Source organism: Lontra canadensis, unplaced genomic scaffold (assembly GCF_010015895.1).
Source record: "Lontra canadensis isolate GAN:19392208 unplaced genomic scaffold, GSC_riverotter_1.0 scaffold130, whole genome shotgun sequence".
Lineage (NCBI taxonomy): Eukaryota > Metazoa > Chordata > Mammalia > Carnivora > Mustelidae > Lontra > Lontra canadensis.
Window position 1 is genome coordinate 933,828 of NW_022631124.1, and position 21,124 is coordinate 954,951.

The 21,124-nt window shown below is 47.4% G+C and overlaps 1 protein-coding gene across 2 annotated transcripts in view; it reads right to left on the reverse strand.

The window, feature by feature from the left end:
- The window catches only part of UXS1 (UDP-glucuronate decarboxylase 1), an 89,682-nt gene that overhangs the window by 27,174 nt on the left and 41,384 nt on the right, over positions 1-21,124 (reverse strand). For both annotated transcript variants that reach the window (XM_032842450.1, XM_032842449.1), the window contains exons 6-8: positions 18,784-18,964; positions 5,195-5,299; positions 2,220-2,279 (exon numbers count right to left, since the gene is read on the reverse strand). In XM_032842450.1, the coding sequence (XP_032698341.1) occupies positions 2,220-2,279; positions 5,195-5,299; positions 18,784-18,964 (346 nt within the window). The remainder of the gene's footprint in view (positions 1-2,219; positions 2,280-5,194; positions 5,300-18,783; positions 18,965-21,124) is intronic.

The window sequence follows — 21,124 nt, forward strand, 5'->3', positions numbered from 1 at the left end:
TTCCCATGTGCCAATAACCCAAGAACAAACTCGAGAGGCTCACTGAGAACCTCAGTGAGACGATTAGTACCCTGGTCAATGTAGGTAGAAGGACAGAGTGCCATAAGGGCTGCTTGTTCCTTTAGCATACATTTTATATTTCCCAATTCCTGTCTTTCTGGTGTGTAAATCAATCCCATTTTACAATGTGCCAAGGGAACAGACTATTTAAAGAAACCGAGTAACAAATTCTTTTGTAACGCAAGTATATTTTTGGAATGTGAATTAAAACCTAACGTATATGGTACATACGGCCACAGTTAAAATGTATAAATCTTTGCCAAGAAATCTGGACAATGTACAGGGACTCTATATGATACATTCAGTTCTTGCTTATCTTAAAGCCAAAATCTGACTACAGCTCATGGGGACAACAGGACCCACGCAGGACAGAGATGTGAACGCACAGGTGCCTGAGCCAGCCAGCCCCCTTCAGGAGGCTGGCAGCCTCCTGCAGTGTGACAGCATCAAGGCACAGATTCTGACCTCTCTAGCTGCTGCTGTGGTTTAAAATTCTCTTAAGAAGGGGGCATAGTTTTCCTGCAGGATCAGAGGGAGGATCCATGGGGAATATTTCCCAAGAGAAGAAAACCAGTGACTTAATTTCACACAGATGTAACAGATGATGGAGAGCAGACTTTTTCTGGGGACTTCTGACAAGAACTGGGCCTCCTAGACTCCAAAGAGACCATCCTAAATTTAGCAAATGGCAAGAAACAGAAGATCAGACACACCCCTGCCTCTGCCCCTTGATGGGCACCCCGGGGCTGAGGTGTCCAGATGCTCAAGGTTCAAGAGATGGTTTTATAAAGTCCCCACATTGTCATTATAAAAGATCTAGAGTCAAAATAGACTTCAAATTTCTCAGCATGTTGTGAGGCTAACCCACCAAGCCCTCATTCCACGATGCATCCGTTTACTGCACTGATCAAACCCCAGAACCGGCCAGTTACACCCTGGGGTCATTTAAGAACCTTTAGGAACATAAGGTGTCATCAAATATGCAGATAATAAATGAGGAAGAAAGCTGGACATGGAAAAACACATCACTGTGTCCTCTTGGACCAATAAGGAGTACCTTCATATTTGAGACATTTAAAAAGCTTCAGCCCTTTGAACTGTATCAACACCACTCCTCTTGTGACACAGGAAGCAAAGGGGAATCCTCCCACGCTCTATAAAGGGAAACACACCAATCCCTTGGGAAGTCTGGCTCTGGGAAGGACAGGATGGGGGAACGCAAGTCCATTCAATGCCTGTTCCAAAAGCAACGGGGCGAACAGGTTGGCGGCGGCTGCTTTTAGCTGCCCAGATTTCAAAGTGGATGATGCTGTCCCTTTTCACGGGGATTACAAAGACTAGAACCGCACTTAGCAGAATTTGTTTCTATAATTTTTTTTCACTTAATTCCCTTATTTAAAAAAACAACAACACACATCTCTTGCTATTTTGTCCCGACTTCCTCACTTCTCCACCCAGAATAACGACGCGCAGCAGACGAATTACACCACGTCAGAGTCCAGCTTCCGCTACGTCAACTGAGCAGCTCTCCATGATGCTGCCGCAGCTGGTCTGGGGCGGAAGAGAAATCAACATGAACCGCACCGCAGCCCTCGCCCCAGTCCGAATGCTGGCCACCTTCACGGGCCTCACTCACACACTCAGGAGTTTTCCGGCACTACCTACTTAAGACTGTTCCAGAAATCACTACACAACAGGTCAGGCAATCAGCACCTCTCTCTGTGCAGCAAGCTAAGGCCAACCTCGGAGATCTCGGTGGGTCAGGCTCACCACACCCACCGCCCACCCCGAAGAAGAACAAGGATCAGCTAAACCAACTGGCAAAAGAAATCCCTGACCAATGATCCCTGGGGTCGGTCCTTTCAGAGCAGACTGGGAAAAATACTTCAGTGGGTTCGTCCATGGCAGGGCCTTAATGGCCGGGGGACAGGATGGGGTCCTCGGAGCGTGTTCCTCCGCAGGAGGAACGGGGGTTCGGCCCACTGAGAGCAGACATGGATGGCTGAGCTCGGAAGTCTCTCCGCTGCCTTGCGCACAAACAGGGAGAGCAGACGGGGCCTTCTTACAGCGGAAGCCTGGACTCATTTTTGCTTCCTTCTTCACGTAAGGCAGTCCGGTGGGCCCGAGAGCCAGTGCCCCTGTGGGGACCCCCCACTCACCTCCATACACCTCCGAGGTGGAGGCCAGCAGCAGACGAGCACCGACTCGTTTGGCCAGTCCTACAGAAAGCAAAGGTATAGTCAGAGAGGCTGTCAGCTTCGGGGAAACGAGGGGATGACACGAGCCTGCTCATTTTTGTAGCCAATTTATGCAATTTTTTAGTAGGAATCGTATCTAATCATTTGTGCACTGTGAACCATCCCCTTGTATTGAACCGACGTTGGCACCAAAATAAAAACAAAAAAGTAAGAAAAACGCAAATGAACCCTGAGAAGCACAGTATTTAGTCGGATAGTGGTAAGTGGAGGCAGGGCCAAAAACGAGTCTGTTAGTCTGGGAAGGTGTGGATTCAGGGTTACCACTGATAGGCAGAAGGCAAGGCCTTTTGCACCCTCACTTCTAATGCACCCCCTGCAAGTTGGTCCACCTGCCACTTCCTCCACAAGTCACCGGGCACCCGAGGGTGCCCGAGCCAGTCTCCCCACTCCCCGGCCCCTCTAGCCTGTCCTCCTGCCTCCTTCGAGTCTCAGCGTCAATGGCTCCTTCTCCAAAGCAAGTCTCCACATTCCTGTGTCCAGCTTTGAACTGTGTCCTGCGTGAGACCCCTGCAGGGAGAACAAGCTAGAACATCGTGCTCTATGGTGGTCATGTAGGTATGGAAAGTCCTCCAGACACAAACTCCCAATGTTAAGCAGTTCCTCAGAGGCTCACGGCCATCCTGAGTCAAAGAAACCCACTGCCCTTTGCTTAATCCGGGGCCTCTCGAATGTACTCCCCCAGGGAGCCTGTGTGCACAGACATCACCAGCCTGAGGGGCCAGCTGTGCTGCACACAGAGCTGCCTGTGAAAAGCTGGGCATGCACGCGCCACCTACAGACACTGCGAGGGGTGGCCGGTGACCTAGAAAGGCCCCACCGTGCAGGGCCCAGGGCGGCGGGTGTGGGAGCACCAGGTGAGGGAAGTAAGGAGCTGTGAAGACAGAAGACCAGCAACAGGAACAAGAGAATTGGGCTGCTGAGCAGTAAGGATCTGGAGATCATCTGTGCAAATGCCACAGCGCAGTGGAATAAAAAATGTTAGAGGAACGGAGCACAGTATGCAATTTATAGGCTTTATAATTTATACCACGATGCCAGGAATTTCAAAAGGAAGGGGCCCGAGCTGGGTTTTTTGGGTTTTTTTTTGGCAATAAACTTCTGAGATAACTACAGATTCATATGCAGTCATACAAAGCAATACAGAGGACCCTTTACCATGTACCCTTTACTGTGAACCCCCTCAACAGTAAAAACCTGCAGAACTAGCGTATGGTATCACAAGCATGACAGTGATGCAGATACACTCAGGACAGAGACCTGTCCATCACCACGAGGACCCCTTGGTGGGGGAGCCAGGGGAGCCCACGTGTGCTGCTGGAGTGCCCAGATGTTTATGCAGAGACCAGACAAAGGAGTCTCACCCTGAAGAAGCCGAGTGCAGGCCCAGGGAAGTAGGGAGCCGCAGAAGGGGAAGGGGCCCACCAGGAAGGAGCCGCGTGGGGTTCACTACATCTTGTCTCAGGTGTGAAATGATTAATGACAGCGTCTCTCTCCATTCAGGATATGAAGTTCTGCTTGGGTCACTGAGGCCCAGCAACTGTCCCCCCGACCTCGGCTTTTGTCCCCGTTGTTCCTGAAAGGAGTTTACCCTTCCTTCCAGACTTCCGAGTCCGATCTCGGCCATGGCTCAAGGGTCTCTTCCGCCTGGAACTCTAACAGCGTTCCCCGGAAAGGTCCCTTCCTCCTCCATGCCACTGGTGCCTGGTCCCTATATCACCTCCTCCAGGAAGCACCAAGGCCAAGTTCCCTGGCAGAAGAGCCTGAGGATGATCCTTGAGGACAGGACAGTGCCTCAGACACAGGGATTGCTCCATGAACACCATCTTCTTAAACAGCCAGGGCTTCGTGGCCTCTCCCCCGTGGCATCTAGCTCAGGTAAGAAGGAGGCAGCTGGGGGAGCCAGAGAGTGTGGGCAGGGGCAGGAGCCGGCGGAGGCAAGAATGGGCAGCAAGCAGCTTTCCCAGCGTCTTAGCTCTGAGCAGAAGTGGTACTCTGTTTCCTCTGGTGGCCAGGGCAGGTCGCAACAAAGAGGAGAACAAATGCCCTTTCTAGACTAGGGGAATGAATCACTTTACTTCACGCAGAGCTTGACCCCCCAGAATCTTTAGTCTGAAAGATCAAAAAACCAATCTCCGGCTGCCCTTTCAATCCCTTGTCTCCAGGCTTAAAATTTAGTGCTGTATTTTCCAAAATCCATTTATAGAAGCTCTTTTAAACGTTCCCATAATTAAATCCATCTCCACTTGACATTTTAAAAAGTTCCTTTTTTCTCCTTTGCAACTCATCAGACCCTAGCTTTTGAGACCCGTGTCAAACTTCAGATGTCTCTAATTTAAGCATTAATAGGTATGGGTCACCACAGCTATAAATCTGAGGCGTGTTGTTTGTGAACGCGCATGGACGGCCACCTTTACAGTGTTCATGCTGTCACCTTTCGCCTTCAACGTGAACCCCGCAGTTCAGTCTAGACGCGGGGACTCAGCTTGGCCAGCCCCATCACGTCGGCTAGTCTTCTGCTCCTCCCAGGAGCGCTCCTGACACCCCGGTGTGTGCAGTCCACAGTGGCCCAACCCTGGGTCAGAGTCGCCAGTGCCTCTTCCAGCCCAGAGGCCCACATATCATGTCACAGGGGAAAGGGAAGGATGCGTGGCATACTGACCGGTGGTCACTCCCAGGGGATTTAACTGAGGCCATGCTGACCGGGTACTAGGACGACCGTGTCCCCTGGCTCATAAGGCACTCTGAAAGAGCATGGACAGGGGATGAGGAAGGGGTCTACAGACCAAGATCAAACTGACAGAATGTCAATGACCTATGCGTGGAATTGTCTAGAACATTCCTAGCAAGCACTGCAAAATGAGGAAAGGACAACTTACCTAGCATGTTTAGTGTCCCGATGGTATTGGTCTTCAGGGTCTTGATGGGGTTATACATGTAGTTTGGAGGGGAAGCTGGAGAGGCCAGGTGGTATATCTGGTCAACTAAAGGAGACAAGACCGGAAGTCTGTGATTTCCAAGGATAACACTAAAAACATTCTGACTCCAAAGAATCGGGCTATACAACAGAGGCATTTCTATATTTTTCACTTAAGTTGTCATTGTTACTCTTTCATTCTTCATAAAAACGAATCTGCTTTTGTAATTAGAAGAATTTTAAACAAAGACAGAAAGTCTGTCTGGGCCTATTCTCTTCTGATCAGAGGCGATCTGATTACAGAGTTGACTGTTTCTGAGATCTGACCCAGGCACAGCATGAAAATAGGAAGGAAGACCGATTTTCCAGACACTGAATGAAGCACAACTATCTAAAGCAAACAAGGTTTTTAATTTGTGAAGCCAATCTGACATAAAAGCACTAAAATATGCTTTAGTTGCTTGGTTCTCACATATTTTGTGTCCATAAACCCGGACCCTGAGATAACAGTTGGAGGGTTGTTTTTGTTTGTTTTCACTGACATCATTTATTGAGGATCTGCTCAGTGGCTCATGAGCAAAGAGACACCCTGAAGACCAAGGCTGAGAACAAGACTTCAGGCATCAAACGCCTATCTCAGGAAGGACACAGACAGAGATACAATGACAAACTGCCAGCTCTGGAGGATCCTGGTCTGATGAAGGTGCCTGGGCGAGGGGTCTGGTCTCTAGGTGGACCCAGCTGTGGGGAGAGATGAGCAAGGAGCTCATTCACGCTCAGGCTACTTGGGAATGAGGGTGCTGTGCACCAGGGATGGGAAAGGACAAGAATTTCTGCAGAGGCTCTGAAAGGTCTAAGTGACAAGTTTGGTATGGCAACTGCGTATGAGACTTTAAATACCAGGGTAGAGTACAGACTTGCGCCGATAATGAAGACTGCGGAGTTCCAAGCAGGAGACATTTTGAAGATACAGGTTTTGACAACCAACACCAAGCAGCAGATAATGCATCATAATTATTATCATGACTTTGAGGGTAAAGTGCCATTATTCCTGTTCTACACAAGAGATTAAGAAGCTTGCAGGTGGAGCAGCTGAATAATGACAATGCCTGGATTTGAACCCAGTTCAACAGGCATCCAAACCCAGAGCTTTTCGAGCATTATACGGTACTGCCATCAGTAGAGCTAGATCGGGAGAGTGGTTTTTAAGGCTATGGATGGCAAAATGACTGGGTTCTCCACAACTCCCCTCCTGCACAGGAGTTCGATGTGAGCCATCCCCAACCCTTGTTCTCCAGGGTCAGACAGCACTGGCCACAGAGGAGAGAGGCTCCTGGGAAGCAACGTCTCCCTCTGAAATAGCAGGGATGAAGAAGCACATATCAGAAGGCCATCCCTGCAGACAAATGATTCTGTGCCGTGCACAACATTCCACTTCAACTCTGGGTGAGCAAAAACATCATCACCATCACAGTGAGCCGAAGGACGGGGGATCCGAGAAAGACGCTGCTGCCAAAATGAACCCTCCTTGTACACGGCCTCAGCCCCTATGCAAGAGGGCCTGCGGGGATCTCCCTGGCCTCCCACCATCTTCCCAGCCAGGCACCACTGCTTTTAGGTAATGGCACGTTAGGGGTTGGGCTTCAGAAACAACAGGCAAAACAGGCCAACGGGGAAAAATAGTCCCCATGGTGAATTCTCCAACAGAACTTTCTCAGAACATCCCCTCCCTTCCAAAAATGCCCAACCTCCCTAACCACACCCGCTCACCACATCTCCCCCACTGAAAATCTCCTGTCATGCCCAGGATGGCATGGTAATCACCGCAGTACCTTCTGGGGCAGTGGAGTGGCTTCTGGACACACTCTCCCACCCAGGGGTGAGGGCTGGATGGCCGGTTCTTATCCTTGGATGAGGGATAGAAGTGGTCACTCAACGTAGGAGCACGATATTCTAGGCTGTGAGCTTGGTCTCCACTTAATTCATCCTAATTATTTCAGTCTTTCAAGACCAACACAACTGGGAGGCTCAGTACACACGAGCCACAAAGACGAGGACAAGGGGCAAGCCAGATGATTCTATCTAGCAGATAGCATCTTTGGGAAGGGATTCTAGGTAGTGCAATAGGCTCATGGAACAACCAGTAATGGTTTTTCCTATACCGTGACCATTCCTCAAGGGAGGCAAGAACAATCTGTAAAAGACTGTAGGTCTCATCTTCTAGATATTTATGAGGTTTTTTTTTGGCTAAGACTATTCAGGCCAACTCCTGAAGTGATTGTTTTAAAAAGTCTTCTACCTAATCCTCAACAGTGATTTTTGCAGAAACAGAAAAAAAAAGAAATCATCCTGAAATCCATATGGAATTTCAAGGGACCCTGACTAGTCAAAACAATTTTGAAAAAGAACAAAGTGGGAAGACTTAGATTTCCTGATTTCAAAACAATACAAAGCTACAGTAATCAAAGCAGTGTTACTGGCATAAAGACAGACACAAAGACCAATGGAAAAGGATATGGAGTCTAGAAATAGATCCTGTGTACATGGGTCAATGATCTTCTACAAGGATACCAAGCCATTCAGTGAAGAAAAGTAACAGTCTCTTTAACAAATAGTGCTGGGAAAACTGACTATATAAAAAAGAAAAAAAGTTACATCCTATCTTACACTACATACAAAAATTAACTTAAAATAGACAAAAGACCTAAATGTAACACCTAAAACAATAAAACTCTAAGAAGGAAACAGGGAAAAAGTTGCAGGACATTGGATTTGGCAAAGTTTTCTTGGATGTGACACCGAAAGCAAAGACAACAAAAGTAAAAATAGAAAAAGGGAACTATGTCAAGTTTAAAAAATTTCTGACAGTATCAAAGGACATAATCAACAGTAAGAAAGCAAACTACACAATGGGAGAAGATATTTACAAGTCATATATATGAGAAGGTGTTAATATCCAGAATATATAAAGAGCTCCTACAAATCAACAACATAATCGAAGAACTCAAAAAATGGCACAGCACTCGAAGGAGTAATTTCTCCAAAGATGAAATACAAATAGCCAACAAGCACATGAAAAGCTCAACATCACTAATCATCAGAGAAAGGCAAATCAAAACTATAATGAGGTATCACTTCACACCCACTGGGATGGCTACTATCAAGAAAAAAAAAAAAAAAAAAGAAAGAAAAGAAAACCCAAAATAGCAGGTGCTGTTGAGGAAATGGAGAAAGTGGAACTTTGGTGCACTTCGGTGGTGACATAAAATGGTGCAGTCACTATGGAAAACAGTATGATGATTCCTCAAAGTACTAAAAATAGAATTAACGTAAGAGCAGGAATCCCACTTGTGGATACATAACCCCCAAGAACTGAAAGCAGGGTCTCTAAGAGATACTGGCACAGCCATGTTCATAGCAGCACTATCCACAACAGCCACCTGGTAGAAGCAACCCAGGTGTTCATGGACAGACAGATTAACAGATAAACAAAATACAGTGCGTGCATGTGTACACACACACAGAGTGAAATGTTATTCAACCTTAAAATGAAAAGAATTCTGTCACATACTACAACAGGGATGTACTTTGATTACATGACACTAAGTGAAATAAGCCAGTCACAAAAAGACAAATCCTGTAGGATTCCACTTGTATGAGCTGGTCCCGGGGCCTGGGGGAGGAGCATTATTGTTCAATGGGTACACAGTTTCAGTTTTGTAGGTGAGAAAGTTCTGGATATCGGTTCTAACACAGCATGTTTAACAGGACTGGCTAGTACAACTGAAAATGGTTAGGACAGCAAAACACAAAATAAGATACTCATGAGCAGTAAAAGCAGATGAAAAGAGTATTAGTGGAAAAAGGGTGTGACTTTTACTAAGGCTGAAGTCAAAATGAATGGTCTGGGTTTATGTATCTGTTCTCCTCCCTTTCTCTACCCCAGGAATCTAAGAGCTAACATCAGGCTCCTGAGCCAGTCATTCAAGGTCCTCAGTCAGTCCCTGTTATATAGCAGTTACCCCGTGAGTCTTCTGAAGGGGGGTTATCTGGACCCCTGGCATCCAGATGCAGACACTCCCGGTGGGGAGACTCTATATAGATTTGTGTGTATGTATACACACACACACACACACTTTTTTTTTTTTTTTTAAGATTTTATTTATTTATTTGACAGAGAGAGAGGGAACACAGGCAGGGGGAGTGGGAGAGGGAGAAGCAGGCTTCCCGCTGAGCAGAGAGCCCTATGCGGGGCTCGATCCCAGAACCCTGAGACCATGACCTGAGCTGAAGGCAGAGGCTTAACCCACTGAGCCATCCAGGCGCCCCCCACACACACATTTTAAAGCCACATTTGAAAACTACTAATCTAAAAACAGAACCCATACTTTTGAAAGGCCAATCTTTCTTCAAGAAAACTAAGAAAATCCCAAACCTTTTGACATCGTTTATAGTCTTAACATGGAAATTCATTAAGAGTCTCTATCTTAACGAGAGGAAAATCCTGTGAATGCTTTCTGACCGCCCTCCGCCCAAATCATTCTGAATTGAACCACTGCTAAAAATAAAAAGCAAACAAAAAGTTTATTGTGTGAGCTGTAAGTTAACAAGCCAGGTGTCACAGAAAGCCACCCTTCTTAAGCTGTGTTACCCTCTGCGCAGCTTACAGACGGGACTGGTAAGAGCATGAGTCTGTCCCTGCTCACCTGCTTCTGAGTTCAAGGACAACAGGTGTATGCAGCAGCCCACCAACTCCACACGCACATGTTGCACCTTCTGTCTGGAAAATCCCTCATTGCACCCCAGTGCTGCTCCCAAGCAGGAGGGGGCCAGACCCACCACAGACTAAACCCGGCCAGGCCTTCAGAGCTGAGCACCACCCCGGAGAGCACACAGCCGGTGTGCCTGGCCTCTGGAGCTGGCTCCCTTCTTCCCAAACACCATTTAAATCAAAGGTATGGGTTGTGATCTCACAGAACAAATCACTTAGCACTGTTTTTACTCTGGAGGTGATAAGACCTGCAACGAAGTAAGTCAGTGCCTCAGAGACTAGAGAAAAAGGGGACCAAAGAGCTTGTCCCTCACAAGTCCAACACCAAGCAAAAGGCACGAACATTTCCAACCTCCTCACTGTCTCCTTTGCCTATACTGGAGTCCACACTTTCTCCCTCAAGGCTCAATTCAGAAGTCGGCCTGTGAGGGGAGCCCTCTTGTACACCCTGATCTGGGATAATCACCCTCCCCATTCGCTGCCCCACCGCTGGCTAATTCCCACGTTCTGCCTTGTCCCGCTAGAGCTGCCAGCATGCCCTCCTCACCAGATGATAGTCACCGAGAACAAGTGATCTTTCTTCCTTAGGCTCTCCACATAGCTTTGCTCTCTGCAGGAGGGTGCCTCCACCTTGTCACCCATGCACACGCATAAATGCAGACTCCTGAGCAGATCTCATGCATCAGAAGGGCTAGACAGGGTTGGGGATCTGTGATGGAAAACCAATACCCCGCCGCGGCCACGGCCGGTTTTGGAACTGTGCTCACTAAAAGTGAGCTGGGTGACGATCTGACCCAGAGACTGGGACCTGTTCATCCAAAAGGCTATTGCATCTGGTCTGTTGTTGTTTTCACATCTGTGCTTCAGCCTGACTGCAGCTTCCTGGTCATCCCACCCGGAAAGGCTAAGGTGTGCCATAAAAACTATGTCACACGGTCTAAGTAGCAACACTGATGCATCGTGTTTAAGAAGAACCTGAAGTCTGGGACGCCTGGGTGGCTCAGTCAGTTAAGTGTCCACCTGCGGCTCAGGTCATGATCCCGGGGTCCTGGGATCGAGTGCCGCATGGGCAGGGAGCTTGCTTCTCCCTCTGCCTGCTGCTCTCCCTGTTGTGCCCTCTCTCTCTCGCTCTGACAAATAAAATCTTTAAAAAAAAAAAAAAAGAAGAAGAATCTGAAGTCTTATGAAAATTAGTATTTCGAACAGCTCTTCTTTCCCACGAGAATGTGTTCTGCCAGGAGAATTAATGACTCTAACTCCGGTTCCTGTCCTAAAAAGGACCAAGCAACAGAGGCTGCTGAGTAATTATTTGGGTTAGTAATTGTGAAGAGGAGAGTGGGGGGTGGGTAGAGGGATTTAGAAGGAGTGTAAATAATCAGAATGAGAAGTGCTACAAAAATACTGAGCGATATTAATAATAATACAGTAGCAAAGCTAACCCTCACAGTCGAGGGGGAATAAAGCCCTCAAAAGATGTCAATTTCATCATTCGAAACATACACTAAAAATGATCATGACATTCAAAAATCTAAGTTGAAGGGAGGGAGAGGAAGAAAACAGGAGAAAGAAAGAAGGAGGAAGAAAACAGGAGAAAGAGCCGTTCATCTGCTGGAGCTGTGTCCACCAGGTGACCCTCCTATGACCCTGAAACATTTACAAGGGCCCATATGCTGTAATCATCGCCAGAAAAATAGGACCTAAGCAATGAGCCCTAAAAGAGCTCAAATTAATGATCAAGGAAGGGAAACAGTAAAACAAACTAGTGTTTTCCTTTTTCACAGAATTTCCTTAAGTAGGTCCAAAACAGCCTTCCTGCCAGAACGCAGGATGTTATTTTTATGCTGGGAAGAGGATGGGCAAGGGGTGGGGTACAGCTGAGGCGTGCTCAGCCCCACCGTGAATCTTGAAAACAACGACCCTGCAGCAACACTAACCACACACCAAATTCCCACAGGTGTGCAGGATGAATTTCACTGTGCCTGGAAAACATACCGATGATACTTAAATATAGAAGGACAAAGGTGTCAAAATTGAACAACTCGAGATCACTCAAAATCCTTGTTCAGACTCCATCAAAAAAAAATCAAGTATAGAGGCGCCTGGATGGCTCAGAGGGTTAAACGTCTGCCTTTGGCTCGGGTCATGATCTCGGGGTCCTGGGATCTAGGGCAGTGTGCTTCTCCCTCCGCCTGCCGCTCCCCCTGCTCATGCTCCACACCCCCCCCATAAAGGACATCTTAAAAAAATATATAAATAAAAAATTTTAAGAAATCAAGTGCAATCTCCTATCAAAGGGGAAATCCACATAAAAGCCAACTGAATCTTTGCATCTCCCTATGATTTTTCTTTCTTCTTTTTAAATATAAGTTCCTAGTGTAGCCTGTGTCCAATTGCTTCCCTGTGCCAGAGCCACACCTTGCTAAACTGATAAGATACCCATCAAGGAGTTGCACCCTGAAGCTTTGAAAATACATAAAATAAAAGGTTGGTTCTTGCTGTGAATATGTGTGATTATTTAGCATACAGTAAAATCCTAGCCTAATGATACTCCTATTTATACACGTTCTTTCCCCATAATCCAGACCAGAGCCCTGGCATAAACACTGGACAAGATGTCCCTCTGTGCCACGTGGAATGTGCGGCCTGAGCCCTTATCCCCCAACACTGGTATTTATGACGGAAAACAGGATCTAAGAAGATAGAGGACTTCTCAGTGTAAAGACCCAATTTCTCTTAGCATGAAGAACTTAAAAAGTAAGATTTTTGCCTTGATTTCATATCAAATAATATTGACTTAATGCAAAGGGAAGACTACATGCCAGAGGTCTGGCTCAGCCCCAGGATCAAAAGTTCTGGTCAGCACAGCTGCCAGTCAATTTCCTGCAGCTGGCAGCCACCCTCATCTGCCTCGAATCCCCCCAAGTGCTCAGGGGTCACCATGATAACACCGTGGCGAGAAAGTACCTATGGGCCAGAGGGGTTCTCCCCTCACTGCAGGGGTTCCCCACGGCTCCAAATTCAATGGGGAGGTGGGGGGGGACATGTTTACATTTGCAAAATAAAAACAAACTGAACAGGAGGAAAAGAACTCTAAATTATAATCCAACGAAAATCTCTGAATCAGAATAGCACTCCTCAAATATCTACATCAACATGGACCCAATGCTCTTGGCAAACACAGTTACTAGCCACCATTCACGGTCAACTCCGGGGCATCTGGGTGTGACAGTTCAGCCTCTCCTGTCTTCCCTGACGTGGCGCCTATCCCTCCTGGCCTTGCACAGGATCCCTACGCCTGAGAAAAGGTGGGTTACAGGACTCCATGCAAGAGTTCCCTCACCTGCGATGCGAAGATAACAACTGCCTACCTTACGGACGCTGAAAGAATTCAAACTCTTAATTATATGCAGTGATTAGAACCGTGCCTGGAGCACAGTGAGTATTCATGAAGTGTTTACGATCGTCATTTTCTGCTTTCATTGCCCTGGACACCTCGTACTCACGGGTACTGCATGTTCCAGGAATGGACTCCCCATGATGCGAGGGGTGTCTCTGTCTTTTTCTGTCCTCTATAGAAATGCTGGTTTCAAGATTCCTGCTAAGGCAGATGGTGGACAAGTAAATTGGGACACCTCTTGGGAGGGGCCCAGACTGTCTACACCAGGAGCCTGGACATGAGTCAAAGGCAAAAACAAAAATGACTTTGATGTGTATATGGGGCAGCTCTCTCAAGCAGGGGTCATCATGGCCCGTACGTGCAAACTCCCCAGTAATAAAACTATACTATATTCATAGGGTCAAGTGCTAATAAAATAACCTCCTGAACATATAGCTTAGCCTATAGCTTGTGTTACATGTGCTCAGAACACTTCCATTAGCCTCCAGTTGTGCAAAAATTCTCTAATACAAAGCTTACTTTGTGATAAAGTGCTGAATATCCCATGTACCTCATCGAGTACTGTACTGAAAGTGAAAGCAGAAGGGTGGTCTGGGTATGGAATGGTTGTAAATGTAGAGGGTGCTAACCCCTGTGATCGCTGGCTGATCGGGAGCTGCAGCCCCTGCCGTCGCCCAGCATCAAAAGAGGACAGGACTGCATGATCCAGATTAAAAATCTGAAGTATGGGACCCCAGGTGGCTCAGGAGGTTGGGTGTCTGACTTTTGCTCAGGTCATGATCTCCAGGTCCTAGGAGGGAGTCGCCTATCAGCTCCCTGCTCAGCCAGGAGTCTGCTTCTCCCTTGTCCTGTGCTCCTTCCCCCTCCCCCACTCATGCACACATTCGTGCTCTCTCTCACGCCCCTCTCAAAAAAATAAAATCTGTAAAAAAAAAAAAAATTCAAAGTATGGTTTCCACTGAATGTGTACTGTTATCACACCACTATAAAGTCAGAAGATGGTTTAAGTTGACCATTGTAAGTCAAGGATTGGCTAGACCTCCATCCTCCCCCAGCAGAGTCAGCTCTGTTCTGAAAAAGCCTCCAGGGTCAGTGCTCAGTGTCCTGCATCCCTAATCCTTGCCTCCAGGAACACACGGCTCTTTCTCTAGACACGCGTCCTTCTCAGGGAGCCGGCCTGCCGCCGACGTCCGCTGGCCAGCCCTCCAGGCTGGAGCGAGGGGCTGCCCCAACGCCGAGCCTCCTTTCCACCATCTCCGTGGCCTGGCATCTCCCTCATAAAACCCGAACACACCCCGCTATCCCCAACCCTGGCTGATCCGAAACTTCCCCGCACCCTTCCTAGATGGGGAGGACGGATTAACTCGGCTCCTTCCAGAGATTTACCATCTGAATTCAATGTCTCATGTGGTAAAATCCAGAGTTCTTTTAAAGCAATAGAAAACCAGATTCTGTTATTTCAGTATTATAATTCTCTCCAGGGCAGCAGGGGGACACAGAGGCCTCTAACAGAACCCCAGTGCCACCAGCACCGCTGGTCTTCATCAGTCTTACCATTCGTGACCCCGTGGCCATCCCTGAATTCCCCAGTACCCCACTCTCAGCCCTGACGCGGGGCGTGTGGCAATCACTTTCTCCCTTCCCAATGCCACCACCACGTCCCGAGGGCAGACAACAGTTAAATTTCCCACAGCAGTTACATCGCCAATGCCTCTGCTTCTGAAACTTAATGGTTACACTTTGAAAATAACAAGAGGAGGAACTCTGTGTGGAAGGAAAATGAATGACGCTCTGCTACAGACATGCCAAATTAAGGGACACCACTGTTACCCCGTTACAACCTAGACAACTTGCCAGCCCTGGAAAACAAAGAAACCAAACCAAATCCCCTAAAATGCTTCTGAGAGCTGAAGAACGTTCCTGCTATGGTGTCAATACCACATCAAGTGGGGGTTCCCTCACTAGGAAGAAGGGACTCAAAAGGAGATATACCAAACACGGGGTGTACATACTTGTGATTCACTGTCCCTCACAGAGGAGAGTGATTCTGTCACATCAGCAGGACGTCTCGTTTGTCACGGCTGAAAGCCTGGTGTGCACACTACACCAAATGGTAATGCCCCTTAGGATGAGCACAGGCTGTGACACTTGATCAGAGGAAAAGCTGATGGGGAGGTGAACTATGGCAGGTGCTGTCAGCACAAGGAGAGGACAGGTCAACTCAAGGGTACCCTAAATCATGTCATCCTTTGTGTGACAACAGCAAGGGGAGGGGGAAAACCAAACTGAGTTCATCTGGTTAAATTCATGCTGTGCCTGACTTTGGTGAGGAGAGGAGGATCACGACCTGAGATGCAGAGCTGTACCCACGAGTGGGATCCAGTGACGGGTGCTCTTCTCCCCGTCCAGGGCTGAGTCAGGTGGGCACTGTAGGGGGAGAAGATCGATGAGTCGGGGAGGGGATAGGGAGACTGTCCCGGGCATGTGTAAGAATCTTATGCTAAGGTCGGACAAAGTGAAAAACAGACTTTAGAGTATGGAGGTGGAGAAATGTCCACTGCTCCCCTACACGGGGGCCACGCCCCCCACCAGCAAAGGGCAGAAGTGTGAACCCTTTCTTGTGTGAGTCCATTTGCCGGGTTCAGGTGTGTCTCCACACGGAGTCTACTGCCAGAAGTGGGAGAAACGGTCTCCAGTAGTGCTGGTGTCAAAGCTCGGAGGCAAAGCAGATAACTTATTTACCAACATACCATTTTTCCCCAGTTTTGGTTTCTCGGGATTACTAAAATTATGTGATCAATAGTTTTGTTTCACAAATGTTTACTGCCATGTGCAGAGAAAGGGGAAAGAGGAATAATAATAGCATCTATCATCTGGGGAGCACTTAGGAGGGCCCAGCCCCTGTGTTAAGTCCTTGACAAGGGCTCGGGTTACACATTCCACGTGGCACAGAGGGACATCTTGTCCAGTGTTTATGCCAGGGCTCTGGTCTGGACTGTGGGGAAAGAACGTGTATAAACAGGAGTATCTTTAGGCTAGGATTTTACTGTATGCTAATTCATCTACTGATGCCCTAACAAACTTAGAGTCTTTCTCCCACTTCTGAGCCAGTGGCCATGGGTCAAGTCCTCCTCACACTTTGAATCCCCCCTCCTCCCTAGCGCCTGTGGCCTTGGAGGCATCCCTGCTGCCACATCTCTCCCATTAGCTCCTCCACCCGCTGCTGCTGCCACTTTTCAATACTCGTGAATATGTGGGTCCACCCACATAATCCCAGGTAATCTCGGTGTCCTACTGCTGCCAGCTGATTCGTGACCTTAATTCCACTAGCGAGGACTTTCACTGCAGCACGTAGACTCCCAGGCTCTGCAATTCTGCCTGTGAGCACCCTATCATGTGTGTTACCTCAATTTACCCTCACAGCAAACCCACAATCAAGGATCAAGTCCGGGGGAACATGAACCAATATATCTACTACCTAGATCATCTGGGTCACCTCACAAACAACAGCCTAACCCTGAAATAAATCCCTGATAGATTAAATAATCACATGTTTAAAAAAAAAAAATCACATAAACAAAAATACCGTGGTTCAATATTTCTCTGTTCTTGGGACACTGAGAGCATAAAAGAAATTGAACAACAAACAGGGAAAATATACAGGTGAGACTGTAATTATAAAATTTCAATAGAATTAGAAGGCGAAAGCCAGAATTCGGGGGAGGGGCAAATGTTAAATATATACCAAATGATTAATAATCTCTTACGAAGAACTCCCACGAAAAGCAAATTTTTTTAAAAAGGTAAAAGAACTAGATTTCTTTTGTGAATTTTAACATGTTAGGAAAAAAATCTAACTTTTTTAGTCAAAGAACCATGTGTTTTCTATCAAATTAGCAAACTATTTTGTTAGTTTTTGAAGATAATGCTCAGTGCTACTCCTGTGTTTATGAAACAGACAACACGGAATAATAAGGACATGGCATTTGGCAAAATTCACATTCAAAGTCTTTTATTAAGGAAATAAAATTCAGAGGAAGACAAGTTATAATAAAACACTGGAGAACATTTAAGGATAGGAGTAAATAAAGCACAGCATACCCATACTGTGGGTATACTCAGCAACTCTAAGGTGCCAGTCTGAATCTATGGGTAAAAAAAGTTTTCCGCATTGATGTAGGTGGTGCGAAAATGGAACCTCCAAGTACAAGGGCCACACAGAGGAGCAGAACACCACACCATCCATGCAGTGGGGTGGGGAGGGGGCGGTGATGATTCTGGAGCCTGAAACCTGAGGCTGAGTTCTGGCCTGACCACTTAAGAGCCCTACGGCTTTGGGAAGACCACAACCCAATACCAGTTTTCTGTAAATACGCAAGGGAGGATGATACCATTTACCTCTTGGGACTCTGGTCAGATTTCAGTGAGAATGAACGAGAAGGCTCGTGACTCCAAGAGGCCTGCTGAGCAAGCACCTGGTAGAGGTCCTCATCAGTACACCTCAGACAACCCCCCACTAGCCTCCTGAGGCTGTTGTAGCTGAGGGCCACACACTAGGTGAACTACAACACCAGAAACTTCTTTTCTCACAGTTCTAGAAAACAAGGTGTTGGCAAGGCCACGCTTCCCTCAAAGGCTCTAGGGAAGAATCCCTCCTTGCCTTGTAGGCAGTCCTTGACCTGGGGCTGCGTGGCCTCAATCTCGGCCCTGGTGTTCGTGAGACCTGCACTTCTCCCCAGGCATCTGTGGCTTCTCCATTCTATCCCTTATAGAGACACTTGCAACTGGAAATATGGCTCACCCGGGGCATCCAGGCTGATCTCGTCTTAAGATCCTTAATTTCGTCACATCCACAAAGACCTTTTCCCCCACATAAGCTCACATTCGCAGATTCTGGGGATTAAGACATGGAAATATCTTTTTGGGGACCACCATCCAACCCACTACAGCCCCCAATCCCTGACTCCTTGAGAGTTGCAAAGTTACTGAGGCTTTAAACTCCTGATGTGGAATTTCACTGTTAAGTAGCATTCCACACCAGCCAGCACCCTATAGGAAGCTCGAAGTATTTTCACACAAGTGGGGCAGGCACCGGATGTGTTACGCAGTGAGGAGGGTCGTGCACTGCACAAGCCCTTCTGGAATAGCCCATGATGCCCAGAGCCAGGAGTGCTGGGGACGGTGCAGTCAAATGCCCACACTGCCATCACTGCTCTTTATCACGGAAACTATGATAGTGCCTTGTACCCAGTAAGACCATTTCAGAAATGAGCCACAGCTCACACTCACTATGGTCAGGGCAAAAGGCTCCGGCTGGGGGCCGGTGGCTCTGGGGAGCCCATGCACCAGGCTCAACGCGCAGTCATTGGCTGCTTTCTCTCACCTTCAATGTAGAGCGGCTCCACCACGTCGTGGTTAATGAGCTCAAAGTTCTCATGGCCGATCCAGTGTTCCACATTCCTCTTCCTGCCCGTGAAGAAGTTGTCCACCACAGTCACCTCGTGGCCGTCCATCATGAGCTTGTCGGTGAGGTGGGAGCCCACGAAGCCCGCTCCTCCGGTTATCTGCACACGCCCCACGTCCCCAGAGAAAGCACAAGAGGACAGGGTGACTTTGGAGCAGCCACAGTTTAAAACATGGGAGGACAGCAAGGAAGGAAGACACCAAGAGTTTACGGACAGCATCTTCGCTCCAGAACAAGTCGTCGTACTACCACCAACTTCCAAGCAGCCTAAACACGGAGGCTACCACCCAGTCAACAGTGCAGAAAAATAGCTTCAAGTTTCCAAATGTCTCCTCTGACAGAGAATTATACATCAAGAAGTTCTTATTTTACAATGGGGAGACCCTGAACATCACTTGTCTAATTCTAGCACCGCTCCTGCAAAGTTGCAGAATGACTTTCTTTTAAAAAGTGACTAGCAACATGCAGCGATTCGGTGAACTACCAAATCATACAGGTGGTTTTTTTTAAACTGGACACAAAAACGTCATAAAAAAATGATTATCCTTCCATCTGCTTGTGGGAACAAATAAGAAATACTGTTTGCAAACCGGAGCTCAAAGTAATTAAGTTCTACCATTTGGTCACTGTCTGAGCGGAAGCACGACCACGGCATGGGATCCGCCGGCGGGCCCCACGGGGACAGGATGCCGCTTCGGGGGGCAGGGGCCGGCAATCTGTGCTTCCCAAACCTGAACCACAACCAACATGAAGAGGCAATCACGACTGAAAGACGCTGTTTAAACTAATAGAAAGGCTTTATTCAAATTACACGGTATAATTGGAGGGGGACGGAGAAAGCAGACTGCGTCTTAGGGAGGAAGGAGTTTGAGAAGAACGAACCCAGAAAGCAGGGCAGCCATGGAGCCCGCCTCTCTGTCTTGTTCTATTCTCTGCGCCGCCTGCTCTGCCATCAAAACTTGCGTTCACCTCACCCTCCTGTTCCAAACTGAAAGAATTAATGCCAGGGAAAAAAAAAAGCCAATTCTTCCAATGCTCTTACCGAAAAAGAAAAACCAAAAACCAAAAACCAAACAAAACACATAAAACCCTAGGTGTATGGTTTTAAAACATTTGGTTTGCCATGAAGTGCAGATAAAATCTGAATAAGTCAAATGTTTACCATGGGTGAGAGCAAAGCAGCCCGGGGCGAAGGAGGACCATCTGGGGGACAGGGAGGGGTCACGCCAGCCACGGAAGAGCCCATCCACACCAATCGGACCTTTGCATATGCTCTGACGACAATACACACACAGCTGGGCCGTGAACATCGTGGGTGTGGACTGCATGGCTCCACTCTTAGGCCGATTTGTGTGCTGAAACACACAGGACAGGACTGTGACTGCAGTTCCTCTTCCTCACGATGTTCTTTGTAACATTTTCCTTTCCTCCGTTTATTTTCGTGTGAGAACAAAATATGTAATGCACGTAACACACAGAACACGTGTGAACTGACTGTCCGTGTTATGGTAAGCGGGCCAGTCAAGAGCAGGCGAAGATTCAAGGTACAGGCGGATTCTCAATAGCACGTGGGAGTGGGGGACCGAGGGCCAGCGCCTCTCGCCCCCCAGTAGTTCAAGGGTCAGCTGTATCACGGTTGAGAATGCGGATGGCTGGAAGGTCCTGAAGCTCCACAGAGTTCCATCAGCTGTATTTATTGTTTACGGAGAGCCCCATTTCCCAGATCCTCTGCTTCGCAAATAGGAAACAAGACACCCAAGGGATGAGAGTTTCTGACCACAATCCCCAGATCACTAGTGAGGACAAAATAAGCTCACAATCTTCCTAATCTCATATTCTCTCCACTACCTATAGATTTGTCTGGTTCATGCTTTACCCTCAGCCTGCCTACATCTCACCTGTATACCTGAATGATGACCTGACAACAGAATTTTCAGGAAAAACACATGAATTCCAAATCTAGCTCTATGACTGCTTAACTTGAGGGGTGAACATTCATTTTATTTGGCCTTCATTTCCTTGCATTTTGCCAAACCTTCCACAGTTCATAAACCAGAAAAATTACATCTCTTCAAAGAAATTTGACCTTCTTTAATGTAACTCTATATCTATATGCAAATATTTCTTAAACTGGGATGTTCTGTCGCATGCTAACTTTATCTCCACACCTAAAATAACCAAGCAACTACTCCCAGCCAGCAGAAATGCAGTATACTAAATTATACACGATTGCCTCCAACATTTCGCTAGTTTTAGTGGT